The following is a 27,785-nucleotide window of genomic DNA, read 5'->3' on the forward strand; positions in this document are numbered from 1 at the left end:
TGTAGGAAGCAGGGTGGACAGACTCCGTAGTGGTGTTGTAGAGGAGTTTCACGCATAGGTGGGGATGATGGGAGAGAAGGAGAGAGCCTCAGGACACCTCCCAGCACTGAGGTTCTACTGTTCAGTGCTCTCAAGGTAAAGATAGACGTTGTCGGGTAGAGGCTCTGGGAAAAGGGCAGGAAAGAGTGTGGGCCCCGAGGAAAGAGTCAGCTGCAGGATGCATGCTGGCAGAGAAGCTGCCCAGAGTCCTTACGCAGTGGACACTTCCTCTCTTGTGACCTCTGCTGCCTGGCCAAGATGGAAGAAGCGTCTGTTTGCAAAATGAGGGCATCCTCTCCTCAGCTTAGTCACACACTTGTTCGGAATATGAGACTCCAAGAGAAAGACGGGGCTGGAGGGGGCTTCAAGGGGATTAGAATGCAGAAAGATTAACAGACAATTCGAGATCCTTTGGGTATTACCTTTACATATGAGGAAATGGAGGCCCAGAGAGGAAAGGGTTGTTCAGGGTCACAGGGTCAGTTAGTATCAGAGCTGGGACTAGGAACCAGGTCTCCATACTCCCTTTCTAGAGCTTCTTTCCACTCCACTTCTCCTCCTATCACCAGGCTCATGATTCTGGGGGTCTACCATGTGCTTGCCTCTCTGACAAAAGAGAAAGAGGGAAGGCTTTTGAGTCAGATGGGGCGTGCCTGGCTGTGAGCCTAGGTAAACCTCCTGTTAGCCAACCGGCCTCGGGCCAATGATCTGAATCTTGCTTTTCTCATCTGAGAATGGAGATCATACCAGTCTCAGAGGGTGAAGTGAGGGCAAAGATAATATGGGCAAAAGGAGGTGCTTGATAAGCGAGCAGCCGTCGTTCCTCATATTCAATATTAGAGCTCTGAGTGTGTAGGATGTCTGGACACTGGGCATATGTACTGGGGAATACAAAAGCAAGTGCAGACCAAGAGAAGAATGTCCTTAGGACCCCTTGCTTTGTACCTAAAGGTCACCTGGAGACGGTACTCTTACTGGAAGGGATACAGCATTCTCAGGGCCACCCCCTGAAGATGTCACAGTTAGCCACGTTCCCTCTGGGGCCATCAGCTTCTCAGATGTGCTCCTCATTGCTGTCATTCTCATCATGCAGTATTCATGAAGTTCCTACTGGGTGTTAACAGTCACTTACCTATGGCACGGTCCCTATCCTGGAAATGATCTTTGTGATTAATCATGAAAAAAAATTGAAGCACAGGTGGAAAAAAGAGAGCTGCGTTCAACTCCCTTTTGTGCCCCCTGGAATTTTTTTTAACCCTAAAGTAAGCCAAGGCCCTGCCAGGGATTGTGTTCTGTTCTCTGAACCCACTCTCTGCCATTCCGGAAAGGTCACTTGTGACCACAGTTTGGGCTCCATGGTGGTCCTTCTGGCCTTGCTCTGGCTGTTCAGTGGGGTCAGGAAGAAATCTTTAGGATGGCCACTGCTACAGATCTCTGTAGTTTAACTGGAAAGAGTTTTTACTTCTATCAACCAGTAATACCAGTACCAGGGCAACATGGGGCCTCAGCTTCTGTTGGGTTTTAAATAGATTTTGGTCTAAACATATTTTTCAATACGCAACAATTGGGTTAGTCTAATGACAAATGTCATCCCCTTCCATTGCCAGAGCAACATGCCATTTCCATTAGGAGTAATGTTTCCTGGCCAGATTAAGGCATGGAAAATAATTTTTGGTCATCAACAATTCCCTTCAGTTTCACTGATCTGATTAAACTTAGCAACGGAAAAAGGAATTTACAAATTAGATGCTGTCCTCTATTTATTACCAAAATGGTTGCTTTCCACTACATCCAGGAGATACGGTTGAGATCTCATTACGTCTCAGCTCGTGATAACATTCATTCCATAAATCTCCATCGCAGCCAGTGAATGAAATGAGCATTATGCTGAAGACCACATAATGGATGAAATAAAACCTCTGCCCCCTTTGAAGGGTGTTGTCCTTTCAAGCCTTAAACGTATTCAGCTTTCTAGTTGTAAAGAAGCAACTCAGAATTTAGTCTTGGTATTCTCTTATTTCCTGATGGCTATTCTTAGCTGGCTACCTGGCCTTCTTGAGACAGATTAAAATGAGAAGTATTTCTGACACTTCCTTGGACATGTTTGAAGAAGAAAGAGGAGGCGAAATGAGTACACGAAGAAAAACATCATGGGATAATCATATCCTCCTTGAGAAGTGAGAAAGACATGTTGACAGGCAAGGAATGGAAGATTAAAAATTAATGTGTGTGTCTGGTTAATTACATATCCTCTGCTGGATATGTTGGATCAGATCTGGCCCAACCTGGTTTTAGATCCGACATAGTGACAAAGCAAGCCTAAGCGATCCATTCCCAGAGGTAGAATTCCAAGGACTTCCAAGCCAAGACCCTACTTTTATCCCCCAATTTCCAAACCCTTTTCCAACCAATATTCATTGATCGCCTATGCGCCAGGATATGTATGGGATTCTGGTAATACAAAAGTCCCCACACTCAAGATGTATTACCCAGCAGATGGGATCAGATACATGAAGGCCACAGATAAAATGCAATGAATACAGCAGATAGGCAGATACTACAGTTCACGTACAATAAGTACTACGATGCAGCCGTGGGATGGGGTTTCTGGAAGCATGAAGGAGGGGGTAAGACCCTGCTGGGGAGAAGAGGTGGTGAGGATAGAAAAGGCAGAAAAAGAAGGGATGGTTGACGGGGCTTTGAAGGTGGGGTGGTGAAACCAAGGGCTAACCTAATGAGGTCCACCAAACCTAACTTGCCTCACTGGCTTCTAGTTGATTTTAAAACATATGCAGCTAAAAGTCACGTCGCTAAGCAATATACAACTAAACTTCCACAAGCCTCCTTACAGATAACATCTCTGACATATAAGTCACCATGGTAATGGTTGCTTAAGTCATTTTTCAAGAACTGGGGTCAGCTTTTGTCCAGTTCAAGCTAGCTGAGACCACTAATCCTCCAACTGGGCCTGTGTGAGTGTCCAGTGCGTGACCTTTTGACACCAGAGGGCCTAAACATCCATCCTCAGATCACGCTAACAATGCCATTTTGTGAACTTGAACCCTAGGAAAAGCTGTGAAGCTTGACTACACTTGCACAGACCACCAACTGCCTCACTTTTCTTTACCCCCCAATCACCTTTCCCCACGCCTTGGACCTTGCTCCTCTATCCCATAAATATCCCCAAAACTACCTGCTCTTCCATCTCCTTGCTTGGCTGCCTTGTGAACAAACCCTTTCTCCACTGCAAAACTTGTGTCTCAGTGATTGGCACACTGCATGATGGACAGGGCAAGCCTGGCTTGGTAACAGTGCCAGTTCAGAAGGCAGATGGAGGGGCTGGGCTTTCTGTGCAGAGAAATCTGGGTGTGCACCCGTGTGTGGAGGATCATTGGAAGAACGGGCTGGCTTTCAGGGTGCAGGCAAGCCTGCAGGAAGAAAAGCGCAATTCCAGGAGTCTGTGGACTGTAAGATTCTAGAATCAACTGAATTCCTCTGGGGTCTGATGGACTGAAATGATCAGGTTTGGCCCAGGCTTCTGGAGCCAAAGCTAACGTGTGTCAACTTAGAACTACAGAAACAAACACCAGAGCTGGGAGGGGCTTTTACTGACCTAAACCCCCTCCTTTTACAAACAAGGTAACTGGGAGAGGCCAGCTGCAGACTGGCTATTAAGCGGGGCCGTGAAGTCAGGTTGTCTGCTTTTCTCTGGTTCCTGTTAGTTCCTGTACGGCACATGACAATTGTTGAGGCTCAAAACTCCAGCATCCTGTTGGGAGGGTGGGTCAGTCATCCCAGATTGCTGTACTCTCAACTCATCTAATCAAGGGGTAGGACTTCATAGATTAATAGAATTAGTTTACTAAGGAATTACGGAAATTAATGGCAATGATTTTATACCATGTAAGAGGTACAAGAAGAAACTCTGCAGTTTTTATTGAAGCTTGGGATCTTCTTGATGAAAACCTAGGATGGGTTAGCAAATGACCCCTTAGCTTCCTAGTCAATGCAGAAGTGGGCCAAGGGGCTAGGACCCACCACTGACAGGACTTTTTATGCCAAGCAGATGCTCTCCCCTGTGGGGACAGCAGGGATCTTTTTCTCTGCCTCTGCCAGGCATAGCAAACATCATGCCAAGCTTTTTACTCAAGGCTGGACCCAGCTGACCTTACCGAATATTAGTAAATACATTGAGACTCTAATTCTGAATATTCCTGACAAGAAAGGAGCCCTTAATTTCTTCTTGCTCCTGTGTTCGGGGTGTGTGCCTGTGTTAGTAGGTGTGCATTTGGTTATTTTCAGATAATTTTGTTAACATAATAACTGATATTGGACACCATGATCATATCTTATGAGTCATGGACATGAGAGACAATGGTTGGACAGGCTGATTTGAAGCTTGGAATTGAGAAGGTAAACAAAGGCTTTTTCCTGTAAAGCCAGCCTGTCAAGCAAATAATTAAGGCTTTTCAACTTCATCAGTAAGTTGCTGAGAGTCGATTTAGTCTATTACTTCAAGCAAAAGACACAAACAAGTCCCAGCGCCGTTGTAATCATTCTTTAACGGTGCCAGCCTGGGGTTTGTCTTCGCTTGACCTCTGATCTTCATACACTGTGATCCCGCACACAAGGTACTCACTGAAGTCCTTAGAGTAAGACTTGGACCATGTTAGTCAAAACCAGCCTCAGCCTTAGCAAATAAGGTTTCAGAACATGATTTAGGGAACAGCAAGGGCTCCTCTGCCCAGATATCTTTAAAATGTCTTAATATCCTTTTTTGTAGAATAAAACAAAACACTGAATAACTTTATCAAAATTCAAATACACCTATTTAGAAAGGATAAACCTTTAAATTTCTCTTTTGCCAAAATTCAAATATATCTATTTAGAAAGGATAAACCTTTACATTTCTCTTATCAAACCTCTTCTGTCCAGTGGCTCAGCCCTGCAGATCTTGGCTGGGGTTACTTTTCCTCAGTGGGAGGAACTAATATGTATTAAGTCTAAATTGCAATGGATGTATATTTTTATGACTGAGTAAATGGCCATGATTTTTTCTTTCTTCATTCTCTTCTTAGGCTCTCTGCAGCTGCCATGTAGAAGTGAACATGCTACTCTATCACTCCAGGCTACCTTCACCGGAGACCATTCATTCATGGGCTGTGTTCAGAGACTCTTGTGCAAACACGTTTCTTGCCCATCATTTCCTTTCAGGAGCGGTGACTCTGGATGGCACCCCATGTGTGGGCCCTCCTGGTGAATCAAACTGGGTGCAGGAGGAGGAGAGTTTATGGCCTTATCAGTAAAGTGCAAGTTTAGGTTCAAAGCCCGGTGTTTGGAAATGAGGACAACTTCCTGTTCTGTTGTGGAAGGTCCTTGCCCTGTTCCCATGATGCTACCTTTCAGCATGTCCTGTGATTTTTCCAGAGACAGTGTTGAAACCTGCTCATACCTCTAAAAGAAACGGAATCTGGGAGCACTGTTGGCTGGGAGGTGGTCACTCCAGTTGTGATGTGACAAGGCCCTGGGACAGCAGCACAGACACTTGTCTTTGGGCCAACAGCCCCCCATGGGGTAGGGTGTGGCTCGGGGATGCATGATTAAGCCCAGGGAATGAGGACAGACTCAGGGACCTGGAGCCCCCTTTATACCCCAGGGTTTTAGGATTCCGTAATTTTTGGATTGCGATGGAGCTAACCACATGTCTAAAGATGGAATCCAGCACCTGGTACCAGGATATAGAAAGAAAATAATACATACACGAGCCAGCCCTTCTCTCCCCAGCTGCCCCTCTTCTCCTCACCCTCACCCCAGCCTAACGCTGCCAATTGCCTTCTATTTTGAAGAATTCATCTATCTCCCCAACAGACCACCCTTTTTATTAGGCAACTCCTTAAGCAGATTCTCTGTTGTTTCTGGTAAGGCTTCAGTTCTGTCCCTCCAGCAGTGTGGCTTCAACACAAAGTGACCACAGTGATTAATAGTCCAGTACTTACAGCAGGTATTATAGTTATTTAAGAGGACAAAGTCTCCTGTTATATGAGAGTAGAAATCTCTTCTGGAAACACTGCAGCTGTCACCAGAGGCATGAGTATTTCCATCTGGTGAAGTCATGCTGAAGGATGGAGCCATCAAAGCCCATGTTTGGGGTTGTTACTCGACTTTTTCCCCAGGAGGCACTTAATCATGAGGGCAGGGATTTAATGAGGCTGAGTTACTTGGAATTCTCCATGTGTCACCTTTTAGGGTAAGGGGACCGCTTGTGGGTGTGTTTGTGGTCATGGGTATTAAACAGGCCTTGGAATCCGAAGGGGCAGAGGGTCATGGCAGGGATCCCGCCACGGAGCAGGCAGGACAAACCGACTCCCAGGAAGAGCCCCTCAGAGGGGCATGGCGCTGTGCAACCTCCTCCATCAGCCCTGAAGCTGAACAGCACAAGCTGCTTATCCTGGAGCCTCCAGGATAGGTGTTCAGGGCCTGTCAGCCCTTAGGACCCTATCCCAGTGGATGCAGGCTCTTTCCAATCCTTCCTTGCCTATCCACTCCCACTCAGGCCTTATCAACCTCTGACTGCCCCCCTGCTCTGCCTCCAGCTTCTCTCTGCCTCCAGCTTCTCTCTGCTTCCAGCCCATTGTCCACACCCAGCTGCACAGCGAACTTTCAATGGTAAACTGGTGCCTTGTCATCCCTCTGCTTAAATCTCTTCGGTAGCTCCTCCTTAACCACAGGATGGAGTCCCACTCCAAGGCCTTTCCGGTCTTTCCGGCCTGATCTTTCTTTTTGGCTTCTCCCCTGTGCACCCTGAACTAAATCACCAGGAAACATGGGCAATTCCATTTCCTTTCCTTCTTTTAAAAAATATTTCGCTTCTACAACTTTGCAACTGTAGCCCTCTCAGCTTACAAGGTCTGTCTGTGATCTCTTGGCCATGTGACCTGCTGCCAAACTGCACCAAGGACCCTGTCCTGTGCCCACCCAGCCCCAGTCCTTCTGCCCCCAAGCACTTAGCTAGCGGCTGTTCGCCAGCTCCCTAGAAATCAGGCGGAACTGGGAGCTGCGTTCTGCCCGATGGTGTGTCGGGAGCGATGCCCACACTCCCAGGCCTGGCTGCTAAAGCCTCCAGCAGGCCCTCTATGCTCCCTCTTCTGCTGGCCCGATGCAGAGCAGACAGGGGAGACCGCGAGGCCACAGGGGTGGCAAAGCCACAAAAGGGATGCAGCCTTGGGCCCTGAAGACTGGTGCGGCGGAACTCTCCTCCCTCCAATCCCCAGCCTACACTCCACTGTGGAGTGAGGAGTAACCTTTACTGCACTAAAGCAACTGAGATTTCATTTGGGGGCTGCTCATTACAATGTTCCACCAACCCTGACTGATTCAGCACCTTCATGAATCACTCTCGGGGCAGGCAGCCCCTCCCACCCTCTTCCAAACTCTGCTCTCCCTCTTCCGTGTTTCTCCAGCCCCTGGTTCATGACTGCGGGTCATCACTGTCACCTGTCTGTTGGTGCATCTGTCTCCTGAACTAGGCTGTAAGCCCCCTCGGGACAGAGATGCTGTCTATTTATCTTAGTATTCCGGGTGCCCCGTTGGGACGTAAATGCGCGTTAATGTGCCCATGTCTCTCTCAAGCACTCAGGATGTTCTGGCATGCATGTGGCTCGAGGAGGTTCCCCCAGACACCAGCTGCTGCTCCGAGGCCAACGATTCCACTTTCTGTGCCCTTTCCACTAGCTCCAGGGTTCCATGTTCTATAAATCATCCTCCCAAGCCATGCACCCGATGATGGAAATACAATACGCGGCTAATCTCCCTCCATTACTGGATGATAATTTTCCACATCAGCAAGTAGTGAGAAAGGCTGGAGCCGTCACTCTCCCCTCCACTGATAGCCTCTGACAGTGAAGATGTCTTGATGCGGCATGAGCTTCTTATCCCCCAGTGTTTACGGAAAAGGAAGCGTGGAATGGGTGGGGGAGCCACGGGTAACTGTAGTGCAGGCGGGCTGAGCACTGGTTATTGGAGGAAATGGATCAAAGGGAAATTTAGGATGATTCATCTCCCCTTCCATCCCTCTGCTGAGCGACTTTAACTCCCAGGTGTATAGATTTATTTGCAAAGCACCAAATTAAAATCAAATCAGCTCTTTACTGGGTGCCTACTCTGGGCAAGGCCAAGTGGACACAGGTAGGTCCATTCTGAAAGTGACCCGTGGCTTTAGGTAGGTGACAGGACTTCTCCAAAGATACCACATGTCAATGATCCCCCCGGGGCCCCGTAGTGCTGAGGTCCTGGGATCGGAGACTTGGAAGTGATGACGCTGTAGCACTGCACGGCCCAGAATCATCAGAGATGGTTCTATGACATTCCTCTGTACTTGCCAAGGCAGGAAAGTGGTAAAGCTACAACTCCCATTCCCAGAGCATTCTGGCTGATCAACACCCTCCTCTAAGCCAGTCCAAAGCAACCCTGAACTGAAGGAAACTCAGATAGGTCACAGAATTGATACATCTCCTTCCAAACAAAACCGCCTCATAAACCATTCCAAAGGGATGGCGCTTGACCTCAGTTCGCTTTTTCCTTCCATGAGCAAGGTAATGCCATAACTTCTTTCCATGCTTCAAATATAGTTCTCAGAATCATAAAGTTCAACTTAAAAAAATCAAACCCATGCCCTACTACCTGCACAACCGCCCCCACCCCCACCTCTGCTCTTTACCTCCTTCCTCCGTCCACCTGCTTTGCATATTAGCCTGAAGCGATAAATGCCACAACCAAGGAAAATTCACAGGCTGTTCTGGCTGGGGGACTGGAGGGCCCTCTTCTGGTTCCTCCTGGTGGGAAGAGAAGGGCATTCCTGAGGGGGCTTGTGGTAGAGACCAGTATGGAATGGAGGGAGCAGAATCGGGAGCAAGGCCCACATAACTGTGCAACTTACAAGCTGAACAATGTGAATAAGTTTTCCAAGCCTCACTTTTTCCATCTGCAAAATGGGGCAAACAGTACCCATGTGAGATGATCTTGAGCAAGATAAAAGGAGACCATCCAGGCCTTCTCCACATTCCATGCAAGAAAAAGTCATCCCCTCTCATGCCTCTGCCCCTGTCCTTCCTCTGTCCTCCAGCCCAGAAGAGCCCCAGAGGGCTGAAATGTGTCCATGATCCAAACTCAGAGTCTAAAAGTTGACTCCATACCAGTGAAACAATGACCGCATCCTATGGGGAGTATGTGGGCACGAGGCAGCTTTGTCCCTGTGCTGTCGACTCCTGGCTTCTCTTCTCCTGGGACTATACAATTCTAACTTCTTCCAACCGTTCCTCTCTGCCCACTTACACAATGCCAAATCATTTCCACCCATTCTGTCAACCACAATACACTCTCTGGGGTCTACCATGAACGTGGCTAAGACTGGAAAAACGGTATTTGGCCAACTAGGTATGAATGGAGGGCTATCAGACCTTAATTCTCTGATCTAAAGAGGATTCAGTTCAATTCAATATGGTTTTTTGGGGGAAGTCTGTGAAATAGAAATCACTGCCCTGCACACTGAGTGGGAGAGTGAATAAGAAGTTACCAAAGCATGCTCCTGCCTCCCGAGAGCATTCTATATAACAAGAGCGCTGGGTCACCCCTGCCCACTGGTGGGTAGGTGAGGGGTGAATGCTGACGGTGCCTGTCCTGAGATGGGGGCTCTGGGAGGCCTGAGCCAAGATGTGCTCTCCGACCTGGGCTGGGAGGCGGTGGAGGAGCAGGGGAGGAAACGGGTGCTCTAGGCAGAGGGATGGGAGATGGAGAAAGCTGCAGAAACAGGACAGCAGCAGGCATTTCTGGAAAACAAGATGCAGTCTGGCTTTGTGGCGGGGCAGTAGGGAGTGATAAGGTTCAAGTTATTGGCTGGCACAGATTGGAGATGCCTGAAATACGGAGAGATGTTCAGGCTTTATTCTGTAGCCAGGGAGAGACATTCAAAGCTTTTGAACAAGGGAATGACACAGTCGGCTGCAGAAATATGAACTAGGCTGCATTACACAGGTTGCGTGGGAGTGGGGCTTGAAGGCAGGGCAGCAAGGGGGCTGCGAGTCCAGGCAGAGAGAGGTGAGGGGAGAGGAGGGAAGGAGTGAGAGGTCCAAGCGAAGAGGACAGCCCATACGACTTGACTGACTGAACACAGGCACTGATAACTGTGGAAGGGCACAGTAGAGGGAGAGGAAGGAGGCTTTGTAGCCCGGGGAACTGGGAAGATAATGAAGCCTCTGGAGAGAGAAGTGGGCTGGGAAGATGCTGGTTTGGGCCAGGACCCTGGTGGGCAGGCAGAGGATGCTATCCTCCAGGCCCTGGAGAGGAACAGGGCCTTCATGCTCCACTCCTTGCCAAGGACCCCCAGTGTGCCTGGCAGTTCAAGAGCTAACAGCCTGTTTGCTCTGTCCCTGTGGGGTGGCTGGCTGGCCAGTGATCCCAGGAACACAGCTGCTCCCCATCCATATCCACTTTAAACTGCAGGAGAGCTTCCGGTGGCTCCCTGATAACTCCTGTCCCTCCAAAACCACGGTGTGGCCTCCACAGCACCCTACCCGGCCCCTGCTTCTCATAGGCCCCTCCACACAGCTTCTATTCCCACCATAGCTGTTACACAGTGAAAGGCAGACCAACACAAAGGCAGGTATCTAAAAAGAGTATGGGAATCCTTCTTCTGGTGCCTTTCTCAGCTGGTATTGACAATACTCTCCACCATAAACCTAGCCATCTGGATTCTGCAGTTTGTTGGCTTATCAAGGTTATTGTTTTGGCCTGGACACTCCCCTAAAGTCAAGCAGGCATCTCCCTAAGGGGAGCAGAGCCTTTATTAGCTGATGGCTTGGCAGAGCTGCCAGGCACCTTTATGCTGATCTAATGCCAGGCCCAGGAAGCCGTGAATGTCTCTTGTCAAAATGCTTTGTGGCTGTCACCTTCCCACTCCTCTGAAACACATGCCCATTGGTCAGTGAGAAGATTGCCACGCCTTCCCAACAGCTTAAGTCAGCAAGCTTTGCCCAAGTCTGGTGGTTTTGCTTTGGGAAGTGTCTGACAGCTCACGGAGACAGGTTGACGTGCCTACTTCGCACTGTATACATGACACAGGCCTTCCATACATAGCTCTTCCATTGCTCCCCCGGCTGGGAAAATGGCATCTGTACACTTATGGGGCCAGACAGCACAGCAGCCAGGCTGTGCTCCAAAAGTAATGTGCTACCAATGAACAGACCCCTTCTGGATCCTTACTACAACGTGGTCCCCAGCCCCGCACTGGGTGAGACGCCTCTCACAACACCAAGTCCACAGGACCTCGCCCATGGGTATTCATGACTACCAGGGCCAGAAATATCCATCAGTGGTTTCACTGCAGAGCCCCAGTACTCAGCCCCGCTAGTCACCATGGCCTTCAGGGAACAGCACAATCTCGTTGCTTAAGAACTCCCAATGCTTTCCCATGGCACTTCAATTTCCCTGTCATCACCGCTGTTCACACGTATGGGGGGCTCTGTGCTTATTCGCCTGTTTCCAAATGGTGCCTTCCAGGAGTTGAGGGTGACTGAGGGCTACTGGAGAGCAACTGTGTTCATGAAAGGAAATGACTTTGAAAGGATGTCATTGGCGATGCCACAAGGAAGTCAGTTCTGAGCAGACAGAACAATGAGCCAACTCAGTCCAGTGGCAGTGTGAGCTCACCTGCTCTATCAGCTCAGAGCTCAGAGCATGGCAGAAGGTGCTTTGCCAAAACTTGCATATGGCATGCACTCGCGCTTGCGTGTGATCATGTGACTCGTATGTGCCATGACCTTCCCATGCTCTGGGCTATGTCAGGTCATGGGGATACAAGGGTGAATTAAAGGCAGCCCAGTGAAGGAACTCTCAGTGTAGCCCAGCAAGCAAGTGTAACGAGGTGGATGTAATTCCACAAGATAAGTGGGGACGTGCCCCAAGAGCTACGGGGACAGAGGGACAGTTAGGGAGTGCTGCTGCCTGGGTGTCCGAGAAGGCTTCTGTAAGGAGCACTGTGGTCTGCAGGGCAGGGTCCTGTGTGGGGAATCTGGAGCCCTGGGTTCGAGTGCTGACTTCAGTGACATTTAGCCAGGTGGCTGTTACCCACCTTGGGCTCCAGTTTCCTCACCTGATCTCTCCGGCAACTTTCCAGCACTAAAGTTTCCAGGGCTCTGATTAGGACCAGCTGAGAGTTTATGTGAAGGCTCAGGACCTACTTCCAGGCTCTGCCTTAAGGATCTGCTCTCACTTCATGGCCTGGCAGCACGATCACTTAACAGTGCGAGGTATGAGCAGAATCAAGGACGAAAACAAACATCAGTGTGTCTTCTCACGTAATCTGAGCCAGATGCTTCAAGGGATTGTGTTGTAGGTATCCAGAGGTCCAGGGTAAATATTGATCAAACTGATTTTATTTTAAAAGATCAAATAACTATGTACATGCCCTTGACACATACATAATGTAAATCAACGATATTCAGGCTACTGCTCTCAAGCCACATGGGGCCCTTTCGTGGGCAACCTGCAGCTCTTACAAGCCTTCCAATTTCTTGTCTCAATAATATGTGATCCTAGACTTTGTGGGGCAGGCAGCAGGCACGTGGCTCTGCTAGCTGGTGATGACTGCAAAAGTGGCTCCCAAGTCACACAACTCAATACCATGGGGTAAATATTTAATCCTGCTTATCTGCATGGAAATTCAATATTTTGGTTCCACCGTCTGTCTGTCTTTTTACATGCTCATCCACATCAATGTCTGGCTTAGACTGCAAGCTTTAGAGAGCCAGGGCTGCATTTAAGTTGTCTTAACGACATGAGAGAGAGATTCCCGTAAAGATGGATATTTAATAAATGTGTTTTTTGATCTTGAAGAGGAAAAAGAAGAAAATCTGTCTCTTTTTCTTTATGGCTTCTCCCTTTAGTGTCTCACCTTCTATTAGATTTAACACTGGAGCTGGAAAATGAGCCCCATCCCTTGAAGCAGTCCATCTCTGCTGATGCCAATAAACCCGTGTGGTAATGATGGTTTTGCAATGGGTGCCTTCACAGGGGCTGCTCATTGCTGCTCAGAGGCAGGGAAGAAGCAGTCACTAGAGTGGGCAGACCTCAACATTATCCTAGTCTATACCCAGAGAGAAAAGGGGCTTGGCTCTTGGCTGCCCCATTTAGGAAGCTGCATCCAGGGTAACAGTGCATGAACATGCCCCTTTCTTGCCTTTTTGGCTCTGAAATGGCTCTTGAGTATCATGTCCTCTTTTTTCCAAGACTGTCGGTAACCCGTTGCAGAGGCAGTGACTAGTGTTGGCATTGCTGTAGAAGGGAACATCATGATGGGCAAAGCTTTAGACACTGACTGTCTTGAGGCCATGGGCATGCCAGAGTCTGTGTGAGTGTCCTCCTATCCTCTTTGTGGTTTCCTGATGGCCAAACTCTTCAGGTGGCTGGAAGCTGGGCCATGCCAAAGAAGCAAGAAGCCTGCAGAGCAACGCTCCATGCCATTGCAGGAGGCATGCAGACTCGAGAGATGCACAGGGTAAGGCTGATTCGCCAGGAAGCTTTCTCCCCAGCATTTCATCCAACAGCCTGTGTTAAGGCACCAGCAAGTGAGCCCCACATTGCTAAGGGCAATGGTCAGTTTCCAGTCACAGCAGCAACACTCACACCCCTTCCTTTGCATTCCCTCCTGTCTCTCTGACCGTGCCTTTAGGAGTCCTGTTTGCTGGTTCTTTCCCTTTACCCCAATCTCCAAACATCAGTAGGGCTAGGACTCAGTTCTGGGACCGCATCTCACTTCTGTCTACACTCACACCCCAGTGATCTCATCCAGAGATCCAGGGGATAAGTATCTTCTATATGTTGTTGACTCAAAATTACAGTTCAGCCACAGATCTCTCTCCTGGAGAGGTTCATTCGCTATTACATACTCAACATTTCCACTTGGATGTCTAATAGGCACTTCAAACTTCAGGGTCTGTGATGGCTTTCCTGATCCTCCTGCCCTGACACCTGTTCCTCTCCCAGACTACCCCATATCCATAAATGATAATTCCACTCTTGGTATCATTTAGAACAATTGCCTTGGAAAATGCCTGACCTCTCTCTTTCACATCCCATATCTGATGCGTCTGCAAATGACATCACCCTGAAGTCTGACCTTATCACTTCCATGGGTGTCAAGACCAGGCCCAGCATCTCCTGAGGCAGCAGGCACCTGACGGGACCCCTGCCTCCCCCTGGCCCACCTTCACTCCATTCTGCACATGGCAGGCAGACGGACCCTGATCAGGGTCTGTCAGATCGTGTTGCTTCTCTGCTCAAACCCCTCCAGAGGCTCTTTGGCTCACTCCCAGTAAGAGCCAAGTTCTCACAACAGTTTATGTACTCTACTCCCTGGATCCCACAGCCTCACCTCACACCACTCACCCCCTTGCTCCCTCCTCTCCAGCTGCACAAGCCTCCTCAGCTCCGGATTCATCAGTGTGGCCCCCGTCTCATTGGCCCCTTCTTGCTAACCCCTAGAAGGCTATTTCCCAACTATCTGCAGGGTGCCTTTCCTTGCAGCCTCCAAGTCTTTATTCCAATGCTGCCTTCTCCGTGAGACATTCCTTGGCTGCCCCTCTGAAACCACAACCTCTCAACACTCTTCCCCCTTCACTGCTTCGCCCCTCTCTGGCGTGCTATTTAATTTACCATCTGTCTCTCTACTAGAATCTAAGTTCCACGAGGGCAGGGATTTTTGACTCCCGTGTTGACTGCTCTATCACCAGTGTCTACAACAGTGCCTGGCAGAGAGCAGACCTTTCATTTGTGAGTGGGTGGACTAATGAATGAATGAACTGGAACATATTTTTGCATATAACTTACTGGCCACTTCACTTACTCTAATATTTAGAGAAAAGCCTCCCAACTGCATGCTTTCTTTCTGTTGTCCTTCCAGCCCATTTCTTCTACTTCCTTGGTGGCTTTTGCAGCTTTCCCTAAGAAAACAGAATCCCTGGGCTCCCCTCAGGTGTGCTGTGTGTCACCAAGCAGCTCCTGCGCTGCACCCAGCCCCACCTCCCTAGCCTCACACCACGGGAATACGGATGCTGCCCGGGGAGAAGCAGAGTCAATATAGCTGCTGATGAAGAGTGATCAGCCTTTTCTCTTAAAAGATGACTTAGCTTTTGAGCTGAAGAGAGTTGGAAAACATACCATACTGTAGTCTTTTAGAAGCTTCAAAGGCTAAGATATTATGGTAATTGAAACACACATGCTTCAAACGTAGCAGGATTTCTCCCCTTGTATTTGTTTCAAAGGGCAATCTACGAAATTCTCAAGACAGGAAGATAGTTTCTGAGCCACTGTCTTGCCTTTTTTGCAAGTGAATTAGGCCTCTGATTCCTTAATCATTTCATCACATCAATTCTACTTTTCATTGGACTTCCCCAACAGACGCAGTCCTTTGGATTCTCTTCCTGGCTCCATTCCTGTCTCTCACGTTCCACTTCATTGCATGTGTCTATCTTACTCTGTACACCTTGCTTTTTAAAATATTCATTCCCCTGCCTCATCCCCTGGAACTGTCCCACTAATTAGCATTTCCACTAACGAAGGAGCCAGGCTCCCATTCCAGTCCTCCTAGGACAAGAAGCAGACCCCCAGGGCTCCTCCAGCCGTAAGGGAGCAGTGCAAGGCAAGAAAAGCCAGTCTCCAGAGTCTAAGACCATCCGTATCTAGGCTTAGGAAAATCTTGGCGAGACTGTCTATTGGGGTAGGCAGCTCGTTACGCTCTTCTCCAAGTTTGTCAAGAAAGTTGGGTAGAGGGGCCTTGTCAATGTGATCTGCTCCAGCTGCAAAGAATACTCCACGCTGGGAACTCTCCTAGGAATTTATTCATTTAATGGGTTAGATGGAGAAGCCGCACACTCTCCCTTGGAAGCTCCTGCTTTAGGCAGAGAACAGAATAGCTATGTTGTTATCTCAGTGAACAGCCGCTGGCTGCTAAGCATGTAGTGGCTATTGCAGGTTTTCAGTAACACACGCTACAGAAATGCTCATCACCATGAGTCACAAGGGAGGGCCAGTGCTCTGACTTAGGGTGGAGCCAGGAGCCAGCACACAAACTCCTGCATTTTAGAGGTATGCTTCTCCGTGGCTCACAGGCCAACTTGTTTATTTAGCATACCACTCAGTGCCACAAACGAATCCACTACTCCTCAGTTCCATCAACAGTGTAATAGAAGCCGTCAGGCATTTTTCCAGGAAGACCCTCAATGGCATCATGGCTCATTGTTATAACCCATCAAAGGCCCTGTATTCCAACTTGCAAAACCACTTAGCAGAGCACAAAGGCCTCCTTAGGTTACTAAATTATGTTGTTACCAGTCCCTTGTTGTTTGTGTGCTTTAAATTTGTATTTGCTCCTTGAGCAGTGTTATCAGAAAGGGAGCAGTTGATAGATTTATTAAATCCATCTTTAAAATGAGGGAGCAGAGATTCTGCTCCCGTGAACATCTTTGGCTGTCTTCGTCCCTTCTTCCTGCACCTGTTTCTGCTCCTGGCAGCTCTGCTCATCGTCCTCTCTGCTCAGGGTGAAGTTCCAGCTCCCTGCCTTTGTCGGCATGACTCCACGCAGCAAATGCCCTGGACGATTCTTTAACCTGTTTGCTTCCTGGACTACTCTAGATGCTCAGTGTTTAGGAAACTGTTTTTAAGTAAGGCTGCTTGAGAGGACAGAAATGCACCTATTCAAACATGTGTAGTGAAAGAGAAAGATATTGCACACAGAAAAAGAAAGAAAGAGTATGGTTAGAGTCACAGAGATCGAGACCAAATGAGATACAGAGAGTGGTCAGAGTTAACCCAAAGGTTCTCAAATTTACTATGCATCTTGATCACCTGGGGGAGTTGTCAAAACACAGATTCCTGGGCCCCATCCCCACAGTTTCGGGGTCAGTAGGTCTGGAGTGGGGCCCAAGAGTTTGCATTTCTAACAAGTTTCCAGGTAATGCTGATGCTGCTGGTCAGGGGCCATGCTTTCAGAACCACTGGGCTAATCTGATAAGAGCCTGAATTTTCATGATCCATCATTTTTTACATATTTGTGAGTCAATGCCATCCATCACTCTCATTTCTATCGCAGCCACAGCCTATCCAATAATGGGCCACGTGAACCCCTGAGGAAGGGATTTGGCTCAATTTCCATCACCTAGTTGGATTCTGCCAAATTCCTCTGGGCTTCCCCCAACACTCCCACTTAGCATTTCCCCAGGTCTTTGAAGCTAACCCCCTTAAGAAAACCTTTGGCTACCTTTCCTACGAGAAAGCTCAGCAGTGTCCGGAAATCTTCTGCAAAGAGGGGAAGGATACCTGAGCAGGTATAAAGTTTTCCAGGCAGCTGCTTGGCAGACATTGTTCCTTTCAAACAGGCCTGTGCTTTCAAATGGGAAGCCTGTGCCCTGGCCCTAAAAGGTGGAACTTGGAGGAGAAGGATCTCTGATTTTAAACAAGCCTCTGCCTTAGCAACATCTCAACTGTCTTTTAAGGTGAGATATTCTAAAAGGAGCATGAGGTTTTCTAGATCGACAGCTATGATTTCCCGCATGTGAGCGATGTCTGTATGTAGCAAGACTGTGACTGCCATCAGTGAGATAAGTGCGGCTCCAGGAAGGTACACCGTGGGCTGCCAAGAAAGGGTGGCAGTCAAAGTTCTGTGTTGACCCCGATGTTGTTTCCTCTCCCCCAGAACCCAGCCCAAACACAGAAGAAGACGGCTGCTCACTGTTTCGGGGCTTCTCCTCATCCATGCCTTCGTCCTCGTTCTCGGGATCGATGTCTTCGGCCTGAGTGATCCAGTCCAGGTAGCCTTTGAGATCCTCTTCCAGCTGCTGCTTCTCCCGCAGCTTCTGGAAATCTCCCCGGGCCTTGGCCTTCTCCCTCTCTTTGGAAAACTCTCTGGTGAGAGTGAGAGGAGGGGCAGGGCAGGAGAGCACAGAGGAGGGAACACCGAGAAGGGTCGAGGATGGAAGGAGAGATGGAGATAAGGAGAAACAAGAGTCTTAATTGCTTTGCAGGGAGAAACCTGCCCACACGCCCCTACTTTCCACAGACAGATCCGCTAGTCAGCCTAGGTTTTGTCTACTCTCACCTCGATGGGAAGCGTCAGTAAGGGGACAATCCTGACACAGGCCAGGAGAGGCTTAAGGGGATGGATGAAGTCCATCTCCCTCTTTTCCTGGATCATGATCACAGGCTTTGCTTTTTAAATAACTGTTCTCCAAAGACCTGGAAACCCGTTCCAAGCAGTAACTAAAAACCTCCACCACCATTCCAGAACATGCATTTCCATCCCACCCAGTATTGAGTGGCAGTTTAAAATTCTCCCAAGGATCTCCAGGTGACACAAGGTGTTAGACCAGCAGTGTACCAAAGCCCACTCACTCGCACCAGGTCCTGAGAGCCAATCATTCATGTCTCTTCCCAACTCTGGCTTCAGGGATGGCTCACTGGTAGCTTGAGATCGGCCACGGTGGGAATATTTACACCACGGTAACTGGCAAATGCTGAAAACCAGGGCTTTCCCCCCAGATAGCCTATTGTTAAATATTTACCAGTATACCACTGATTTGGGACCCAGGAGATTTAATGTCCTCAATCTCTCTTCTTATGATGAGCTCAACCTGCCACTCAGCATTCCTGGAAGGATTTTTTTTCTAATCTAGAGAAGGGTCTCTCCTACATGGAGACAAATGAAGGTTCCAAACACAAGAAAATGTCCCGGGGGCTGCCCTTTTGGTTTAAAGAAATCCAATCAGAATGGAAAAATACCTAAAATCAAGATGATATAAAAGTTAAACGATACATTTGGGTTTAAAGTAATAATGAGTAGACGTTGAAACTGGAGTGGGATTTGCTGGAAGAAGGGCCTATTGAAAAATTTCTGACACAATAACTATTTCTTTTCTACGATTCTGTTCTAATTTTCTCTCTGACTTCGAATTCACTTTCTGAGCAAGGAGGAGGCTGGCAGCAGAAGGCAATCATCAACACAGCAAATTCTCAACCCTCAAAGCAAGTCTGTGCCTTTTCTTGCAAAATAGGTATGGGGAGTATTTTTGGTTGTGATATGCAGTCTTTGGGGAATGAGGCCCTTGGTGGTGTGTGGATGTGTGTATTTGTGTGTGTGTGTGTGTGTGTGTGTGTGTACATGCACAGGACATCTTGGTTAATTCTTGGAGCCATATGGTGTTTTCCTCTCTCACCAGTGAAGGCCTCGTTCAGGGCAAGAGGCTGCTGGAAGCACCTTGGAGAATTTTTTGCTCAAGCCACACTCTAGGAAAGGCACCATGGAAGGAGGGACGGCACCACAAACCATTAGAGGGCAAAGGGCTCTACTCCTGAGTCTACTGTCCTGTGGGGCAGTTCCATCACTACCTGCACTGCCTAGTGCTTGCATTTGGCCTGTGCCACTTGGGAGTGCACTGATTTCAGCATGCACCGTCTTTATGGTGAGATGGAGTTGGGGCTGGGGTGGGGCCTAGGGAACTTTTTAATTGGGAGAATGTGGGGGCTCTCAAGCTAACCAGTTCTCTTCAACTGCTGCCTTAATGATGCTCTGGTTTGGATTGAATTTTCCTCTTAAATTTGATTGAATCCAATTCTAATTGGATTGAACTTACTGCTTCTTGGGCTTCCTGCCAACCAGCGGGTACCTTCATTTCCTTCCCAAGGAGTTTTATGCTAGGGAAAAGCAGACAGATTGACAGCTCACAATGGAGAGGGAAGCTTTGCTCCTTCCCTGTTGGGGATGATCATAGAGAGATGCCATCCCCTCTCCTCCTAACCTTTTATCCCCTGTACCTGGTTAAGCCTCCGGGGCCTTAGTCTTGCTCCTGGAGACAGTAACCTCATATAGCATTTTTCTCCCTATGCAAATCAACTCCAAAAACTGTGTTTCAAGGCCTCCTCTCTCGACTGTCTTTCTGTCTACCTCCATTTGCACCCCTCTGGGGTGGGTTTGGAGTTGCAAGGGGCTGAACTTCATAGTCCCTTGTAAGGGCTCACTTCAGTTCTTTTAGGTGACTTTGCAGAGGGTTCAAGTTCTGGTTACAAAACACCTACCCATCCTTCTTTTGGAGTTGGGAGAAGAGGACTGGGACTCAACTGGAGCAGGGACAATTGGCCCAATCCTCTTTTACAGCATCAGCCCTACAGAATGAAGCTCACCATCTATACCCCGAGGCCTTTGGGGATCTAAAATAAACATCCAGGGGGAGAAATAGAACATGAGGTAGGCTGCTGATTCTGCCTGGCTTGAAGATAATTTTCCTCATAGAGGAGGGATGTGTTTTGGGAGTGTGAGAGGGATGGAGAAGGGCTTTAGTCAGATCTGGAGCATGGCTGCATCCCATGGAGTGTGAGGCATAGCCAGGCTTGAGGCTGGATGGAAGGTGAGCCAAGGTTTCCCTCAGCAGTCCCCACATAGGAAAGGATCTGTTGGTGGCAGTGCCTGGCTCTCTTTATCTCCTTACCTGGATGCCAGCCATGTTCCTGCTCTGGGGACTGAGCTAATGAAGACATGGAGCTCCAGCCTGACAGGCTGCACCAGGCCCAAGGACTACAGCCGACAAGACAATCAGTCACTGCTGTGGGATTTGTCATGAGACAGGACTGCGTCTCTCGCCGGCAATGGCCAACATGAAAAACGAGGGGTGGTGTGGAGAGCCGGGGGCCAGGGCTCAGCGGCGTAAAGCATGCATGGGGCGGTGGGTGTGGAATCCAACCAACAGCCCGAGGCGTGCTAGGCCCTTCCATCATCGATACCGCCCAGGCTCCTTATTTGTGGATCCCACATCTACAAATGCGCCTACTCACTAAAATGTGTTTGTAACTCCAGAATCAATACTCGTGGCACTTTTAGTCACCTGTGGACATGTGCAGATGACAAAAACTCTACGTGTTTCCGCTGAGGCCAAACAAGGGGACATGCAGAGTTCTGCCTTCCCAATTCGGCCCTCACACTATGAGGTGTCCTTTTCACCGTCCACTTAGTGCCTCATTTTTGAGATTGTCTCATTTTTGTGCTTTTTGTTGGTGATTTTGCTGTTTAAAATGGCCCCAAGCATAATGCGGAAGTGCCGTCCAGTGTCACTATGCGCAGGAGGGCTACGACGTGCTGCACAGAGAAAACACGTGCATTAAGTAAGCTTCACGCAGGCGCGAGTTACACTGCTGGTGGCCACGCGTTTAATGTTAAAGAATCAATCGTATATATGAAATAAAGTGTCTTTAAATAGAAACACACTTAAAACAAGGTTACGTATTGATTGGTTGACAAAACGTGAGCAGAGGCTCACAGGAAATAACTCTGTGGTTCCCCAGGACTAACGTCTCAGTGTTCACTACTTCATGTTTGTGGTGACTTCATGGAATGTGACCACCATGAATAAGGGGCACTGAATGTGTACGTTGGGCCATCTCTTCTGCTCCCACCCACAAGGCCCGTGTGTCCTGACGTTTCATTGCTTTCTTCTGGTCCCAGATACTGTGTCTTAACTGTGGGGCCGTGGTCCAGTGGTACTTCCTGGCTAGAAAATGCCTGCCTCTAGGGGTTCTCTGCTTTTTGGGGATAAGACACGCCCAACTCCCAGTGGAAAAGGGATGGGATGACTACCTATGTAAGAAATCGTGGGCCTCTTGCCAACTGGAGGCGCACTTCCCAAGCCCTCTGTTTGCAATCGCTTAAAAACAAGAAGTAACCGGAGTCCAGAGTCCAGAGGCTTCCACCTCATTACAGCTTCAAGGGCAATTTCAAGAATCTCATCATCACTGTTGTAGACTTTACTCTAGTCGGCTGGAGATTGGGCTTTCTGAGGGGAAGTAATCATAATCGGATTATTATCTATACAAGCACCAGCCCTATGTCTTGCATAGGGTTAATGTGAGGACCATCAGATAATGAAGTATTTAGAAAAAATCCTTTAATTATTCTATTCTTTATATTGACTCTATCTGGCCTCATCAGAAATAGGTGTTCTGGATGTGTGCATGCTCCAGATAGAAGAGGTCTCACCCTCTCAGGGCCAAAATCTTTGAATTTCCATTAAATTTTTTTTTCTTTTTTACTTTTAGAGACAGGGTCTCGCTCTGTCACCCAGGCTGGAGTACAGTGGCATGACTATGGCTCACGGCAGCCTCAAACTCCTGGACTCAAGTGATCCTCCCGCCTCAGCCTCCTGAATACCTGGGACTATAGGTGCTGCCACCACGCCCAGCTAATTAAAAAAAAATTTTGTTTAGAGAGAAGGGATCTCACTATGTTGCCCAAGATGATCTCAAACTCCTATCCTCACATGATTCTCTTGCCTCAGCCTCCCAACACTGGGATTATAGACATGAGCTGCCATGCTGAATTGCCGAGTGAATTTCCACACTTTAAATGGAAGCTTTATGGAGTGATCTTCTCTACCTTCACGAGCAGAACACACCAAGCACCATTCAATCTTTCCTTAGTGACTGAAGGACATGATTTATGAAGATGAGTTACTGCGCTGGGCTATAAAATCCTATTATCCTTAATTGCTGGAATATAGGGTTTCACACTCCTCCCAGTCCCAGAAGGCTCCAAGACTGCAGTGCTATTCAGTTAGTGGCTTCGCTCTCTTTCAAGGGCCATGAAGATCTGCAGGGCTGCCTGCCCCTCTGCTAAACAGCCCTGCCCTGCTGCAGGCCTCTGGGTGGTTGCCTTTGCAGCTTCCTGCTGGGATTCTGTGTGCCTGCTGGCTGTTTCCCGCAGCCTGTGCTGATTGCTTCTGTGCCTGCCCGCTCACTCCTCTCACCCTTCCTACTGCAGCTTCTGCTCTTCCCCTCTCCACTTCTCGCCTGCCATTTAAAAGCATGGGATGGACCCGTCCCATGGATTTGGGGAGAGTACACCACAGAGGTCAGGAATAGAGGCCATGGATTCACATTGCTTGGGCTCCGCTCTGCATCCTGTATTTTTCACTTGCTGGAATTGAGGTCGTTTCGGCTACTAAGCCTCACTTTCCTTCTCTGTAGAATGGACACAGGAATAACCCCAGCTCACTGAGTTGCCATGGGCATTAACTGAGTGAATCTAGCAAAAGCGCCGAGCACAGAGCCTGACACATAGAATGCTAGGGACTGTTAATGCTGTCACTGTGACAGTCAATTTCATGGAGCTGTGAGACCTTTTTGAATGCTTCTGGAAGTGTAGCTGAATCAGAAGTCTGATGAATAAGTGGGCGTTTGACTGCATGGTCGACTACATCTGCACCCAGTAAGTGGGTGGCTATTCTACGGTCCTGGCTAATCAAGACTGACTGGAAACCGTTGCCTCTGAGCGGTCAGTCAACAGAAGCCTGATTCCAGCTTTGGTACTGCATGGGGCCGGGGGGAACCAATTCAGAATGGCCAGCCCTTGACACATAAGGAAAGGCCTCCTTAAACCAGAAAGGGGAGGTGCTCACCCATACACACCTCTTTGCTCTTCAGAGCAGACCCTTGGCCAAGGAAGCCTTGGCAGATGTTCTATCAGTGATTCGGGAGCTGCAAGGAGCAGATGGCAGCTCTCAGAACGGGTCAGGAAAGAAAGGTTGGGGAAGGTCTCCAGGAAAGACCAGCATATAGACTCAAAGACTCCTAAGTTCAGAGGTCAAATAGCCTTAATGTTCTTGTTCTGAGTCAACCAACATTTCTGAGTATTACTAAGCTTCAGGTTTGGGGTGAGGTGTCTAAACACACTCTAGCACATTTAGGCTGAGTCAGCCAAGATATGGCCTTCGAAGTGGCTTTTTCTCCAACATCAGCAGCTTCTGTCACTTGACTTCACTGCTTTGATTCCACCAGGAAGATTACTCCTCTGGGGGGCCAAGAGTGACTGTGGACAGACGCTCTGCTCAGGGAGGACCCTCAGGGTCCAGCCCTCATTCTCCACTTCAGGCTCTTGGCGGGGGGGTTACTTGCTCAGATTTGGTTCCCAATCTCCAGGGGAAGAAAGTGGAGTTACATTCATTTAAAAGTCTTGAGCTGTGGCTTGTGTTGCAGTTCAAGCTCATTCATCGTAGAGCTCATGGGAGGCGGTGCCTGAGTGCTGGCTCTGGTTCTGCTGCTTACCAGGGAAGTGACGTTGTACAAGTCGCTTAACATCTCTGGGCTCACGTTCCTCATCTTTACGAGGAAAAGCATTTCTAACATTTGATGATTCTGTAATTCCAGTTATAACGGGCACCAAGTAAATAATAACCATTGTAATGATAGCACCATTATTGGGCCCTTAGTATATACCACTGTGTTAAGTATTCTGAAAATGATCTTATCCTATCATCACAGCCACCTATGCACCGGAATTATCATCGTCCCTTTTTCAGATGGGGAATCTAAGATTTAAAAAGGTCAAACCACCCAACATTATGCACCCAGCCAGGGCAGAGCTGGGATGCCTCAATTTCTGCTTTGATTCAGGGTGATGAGGTTGATGTTTTCAATCCTTTTCTTGGAGATTCACAAATAAACACAGGGGCATTTTCTTGTGTTTGAACATGACACCGAAAACCTCGCTGCCTTCCAGGCAATGAATCCGAGACTTACGTTGTTCTGCTCATCACTGATATCCCTGATGGAAGGCACTAGTCTCCTGTGTGGCCTCACCTTGGAAAAAGGCATTTTGTCATCAAGGTCTCTATCGGGCCACTCTCCATGGGAGGCGGAAGGGCTGGGAGGAGACTGTTTCCTCTACGCAGCTCTGAAGGCCAAGCCCACTGCTCCGCACTGCATTAGGGCAGCTGTAGGAGCTGGGAGTAGCTGTTCCCAGCTTATGTACTGGGGAAAAGTGGGGAGCAATCGTTCTCTTTATACCTAAATTTCTCCCAGCATTAACCTCTCTAGATATTCAGGAAAGACTGCAAAGCAGCTGACCAGTCTCAAGCAGAGTAGAAGTAGATTAACCCCCTCCCCCAAGTGGCAAAGGCAGCAGAGTGGTCACCCATGAGCCGGTCACCAGGAGCATTTAGGTGTTAGGCCTTGGCATGGCTGGTGTGGACTTCTGAAGAAGAAAGTGGGCTGAGGAAATATCTCAGGCGTTTCCATGATGAAAAGCTCCTTGACCTTCCAACCACATGCTACTTCTACCATGCGCTCTCGCTATGTTGCCCAGGCTGCAGTGCAGTGGCGTGATCATAGCTCACCGCGGCCTTGAACTCCTGGGCTCAAGTGATCCCCCCGCCTCGGCCGTCTGAGTAGCTGGGACTACAGGTGTGCACCACCATGCCCAGCTACTTCTACTACTTCTAATTTCATGTGAGCAAGGGCTGAAATTAGGTAGATGTGATACTTGCAGCCGACTAGATAAAGTTAGAGGAAAGTGTACCCTATCTCTTCTATTCTTAAATAATCTATGGCTTCAAACAGTTAAGGTTCCTTTCCGTTCAGAAAAGGAAAGTCAGAGATAGACTGCTCAGTCTATGAATTAAAACGGAAGAGAATTAGATGTTGAGTCTGTCTTTATGTTTTAAACCAGTCTCTTCTTACCCAGGCCTGTTCACCAGAGGCCATGAAGGCACAAGGAGAAGGGCCCTGCCTGCCTGGACAGCTGCCTGAGGCTGGGAGGGGCTGGCTGGACCCAGTTTTTGTGGTGAAGCCAGCTCTCCTCCACTGTCCACCACCGAGACCAGTGGCACATCTGACCCTTTACCCAGCCAGGACAAGGACATCCACTTTAAGGCTCCTGTGGTGACCCCTTATCCCAGGTTCATCAGAGCCAGAAGAAGAACACAGCCAGGAATAGCAGAAAGAATACATAAAAATAAATGGAAAAATCAAGACCTTTTTCCTTGGTCCTGCTTACCCGCTAAGCACACCGAGAACCAAGTTAAGTACAAAAAATGACCCTATGATGATTAGTGTAACAAAATAGATCCAGGGCCAGTCCCTTCCTACGGCATCATTGACCTGGAAGAACGGAATGATAGTTAGTGAGGGACACTCAGCAACCGAGCACGGCCAGTGCCGGTCCCCGGCTCCCGGGACACTGACCCACGCAGCGCCGGGACCCGGGGACCCTCTAGGTGCAAATCAGAGGCCAAACAGCCTGCCCGGCCAATGGGTCAGAATTTGTGGTTGAACGGAGACTTTGTTGTGGTTTTCCTGGGCCTGTCAAGGTCCCGTCCCTGAGGACCCCGGGCATGTATGGAGTGGAACCTGAGACCTTGCTCGGCTGCGTTGTGGAGAGGACATAGAAACGGTCAGCTTACCCGCTCAACACACCGAGAACCAGATTTAGAACGAAAAAGGATCCAAAGATGACCAGACTGACAAAATACACCCAGGGTAACTCATAGCCCATAGCGTCCTGCATCTGGAAAGACGAAGGAAAGTTAGGAAAGCAGCAGCAGAATTGGGTTACAGCAAAGAGGCAGGCAGCAGGCAGCAGGTGTGAGCAGATCGGGAGGAGACAGACGGGGCTGAATGTGGGCTTTGTTCATGTGCCCCAGGATACCCATGTTACCCGGGCATCACCCATGTTCAAAGGACCTCCTGTGACCGAAGGGGACCTCGGCCAGCTCTGCCACAAGAGGAATCACTCTCTCTCTCTGTGGTTTTATTTTCTGAAAAAGAAACATTTCTCCAATGTTTTCTATTCACTTGTCTGGGAAAATGGGTCACGGCAAAAATTAACTTCTTCAGCTGGTTTTAGCTCACTTGGGTTTGCGTGGACATTAAGCCTTTCGTTGCCCCTGGAGGCCCCTGACCTTGGTGTATGAAGTGCGTCAGCTCCTCAACTGACAGGCCTGGAGAACCGAAACCTCAGAGGAGGTGTGAGGAAAGATAACCTTCCTCAAGGGCTTGCCACCTGGACCATGGGCCAAGCCCAGAAGTTAGAGGCCAAACCCCGCAGTACTGCGGGCCACCGGCTGGGAGAGGCAATCATTTTGGTTTATGTATTCAGAGGAAGGTCTTGTGACTTCAACCACAGCTTAGATGGATATGGTCCTTAATGTGGGAACTGACTGTAACTAACATCCTGAAAGGTCACAAACCCTTACAGCAGCCGGAGGCAGTGGTGCGCTGGAGCTGGCTCCTGGGGGCTGTGGGGAGCTTACCGTGCACATCTCTTCCCAGCTCCGTGTTCAGTGACCACACTAGTGGCTTGAAACTGACCATGGTGGGAGTATTTACACCACAGAGATAGGCAGGCAATAAATCAGCCCTCTGTACCCGCTATCTCTAAGAAGAGGTGCTTAAACATTTATTAGCTCACCACTGGCTGGAGGGGGGACATGCAGATACACTGCAGAGCTATGCTTCCATCAGAGGAAATTTATTCTGATTTAGTTTCCCAAATCTCTCTCTCCTGATGCTTTCTGACTACACAGGGTTAAGTTCTGGCTTCCTAAAAATGAACCCCACTTTGTCCTTGTGATTAGCTCATAGAAACCCAAACTTCCAAGGCACACAGGCATCCTGAATGATTCACATCAATGGATCTCAAAGTGTGGCCCACGGACGAACAGCCTCAGCGTCATCCGGGAACCCGTTCAGAAATGCATATACCTAGACCTCACCCTGACACTGTGGGGGAGGCCCAGCAACCCGCGTTTTGACAGGCCCTGCAGGTGATTCTGATGCACGCCTGAGCACCACTGACCACACTGTTCTCTCTATAGCTCCAAACTTCAAATGCAACAACACAAGTGTTGTGGCTCGTCATGTACCTCCACAAGGTTGCATAG

At 48.8% G+C, this 27,785-nt stretch overlaps 1 protein-coding gene across 45 annotated transcripts in view; it reads right to left on the minus strand.

Moving 5' to 3' along the window:
* Positions 1-27,785, minus strand: part of LOC105484109 (calcium voltage-gated channel subunit alpha1 C) — a 649,973-nt gene that overhangs the window by 165,582 nt on the left and 456,606 nt on the right. For 26 of the 45 annotated variants that reach the window (XM_071070623.1, XM_071070630.1, XM_071070633.1 and 23 more), the window contains 2 exons: positions 25,901-26,004; positions 17,819-17,991 (listed from right to left, as the gene is read on the minus strand). In XM_071070623.1, coding sequence (XP_070926724.1) covers positions 17,819-17,991; positions 25,901-26,004 — 277 coding nt within the window. Of the gene's footprint in view, positions 1-17,818; positions 17,992-25,900; positions 26,005-26,306; positions 26,411-27,785 lie in introns of all 45 variants that reach the window. The other 19 variants (XM_071070634.1, XM_071070641.1, XM_071070640.1 and 16 more) reach the window with 1 other exon arrangement.

Source organism: Macaca nemestrina, chromosome 10 (genome assembly GCF_043159975.1).
Source record: "Macaca nemestrina isolate mMacNem1 chromosome 10, mMacNem.hap1, whole genome shotgun sequence".
Lineage (NCBI taxonomy): Eukaryota > Metazoa > Chordata > Mammalia > Primates > Cercopithecidae > Macaca > Macaca nemestrina.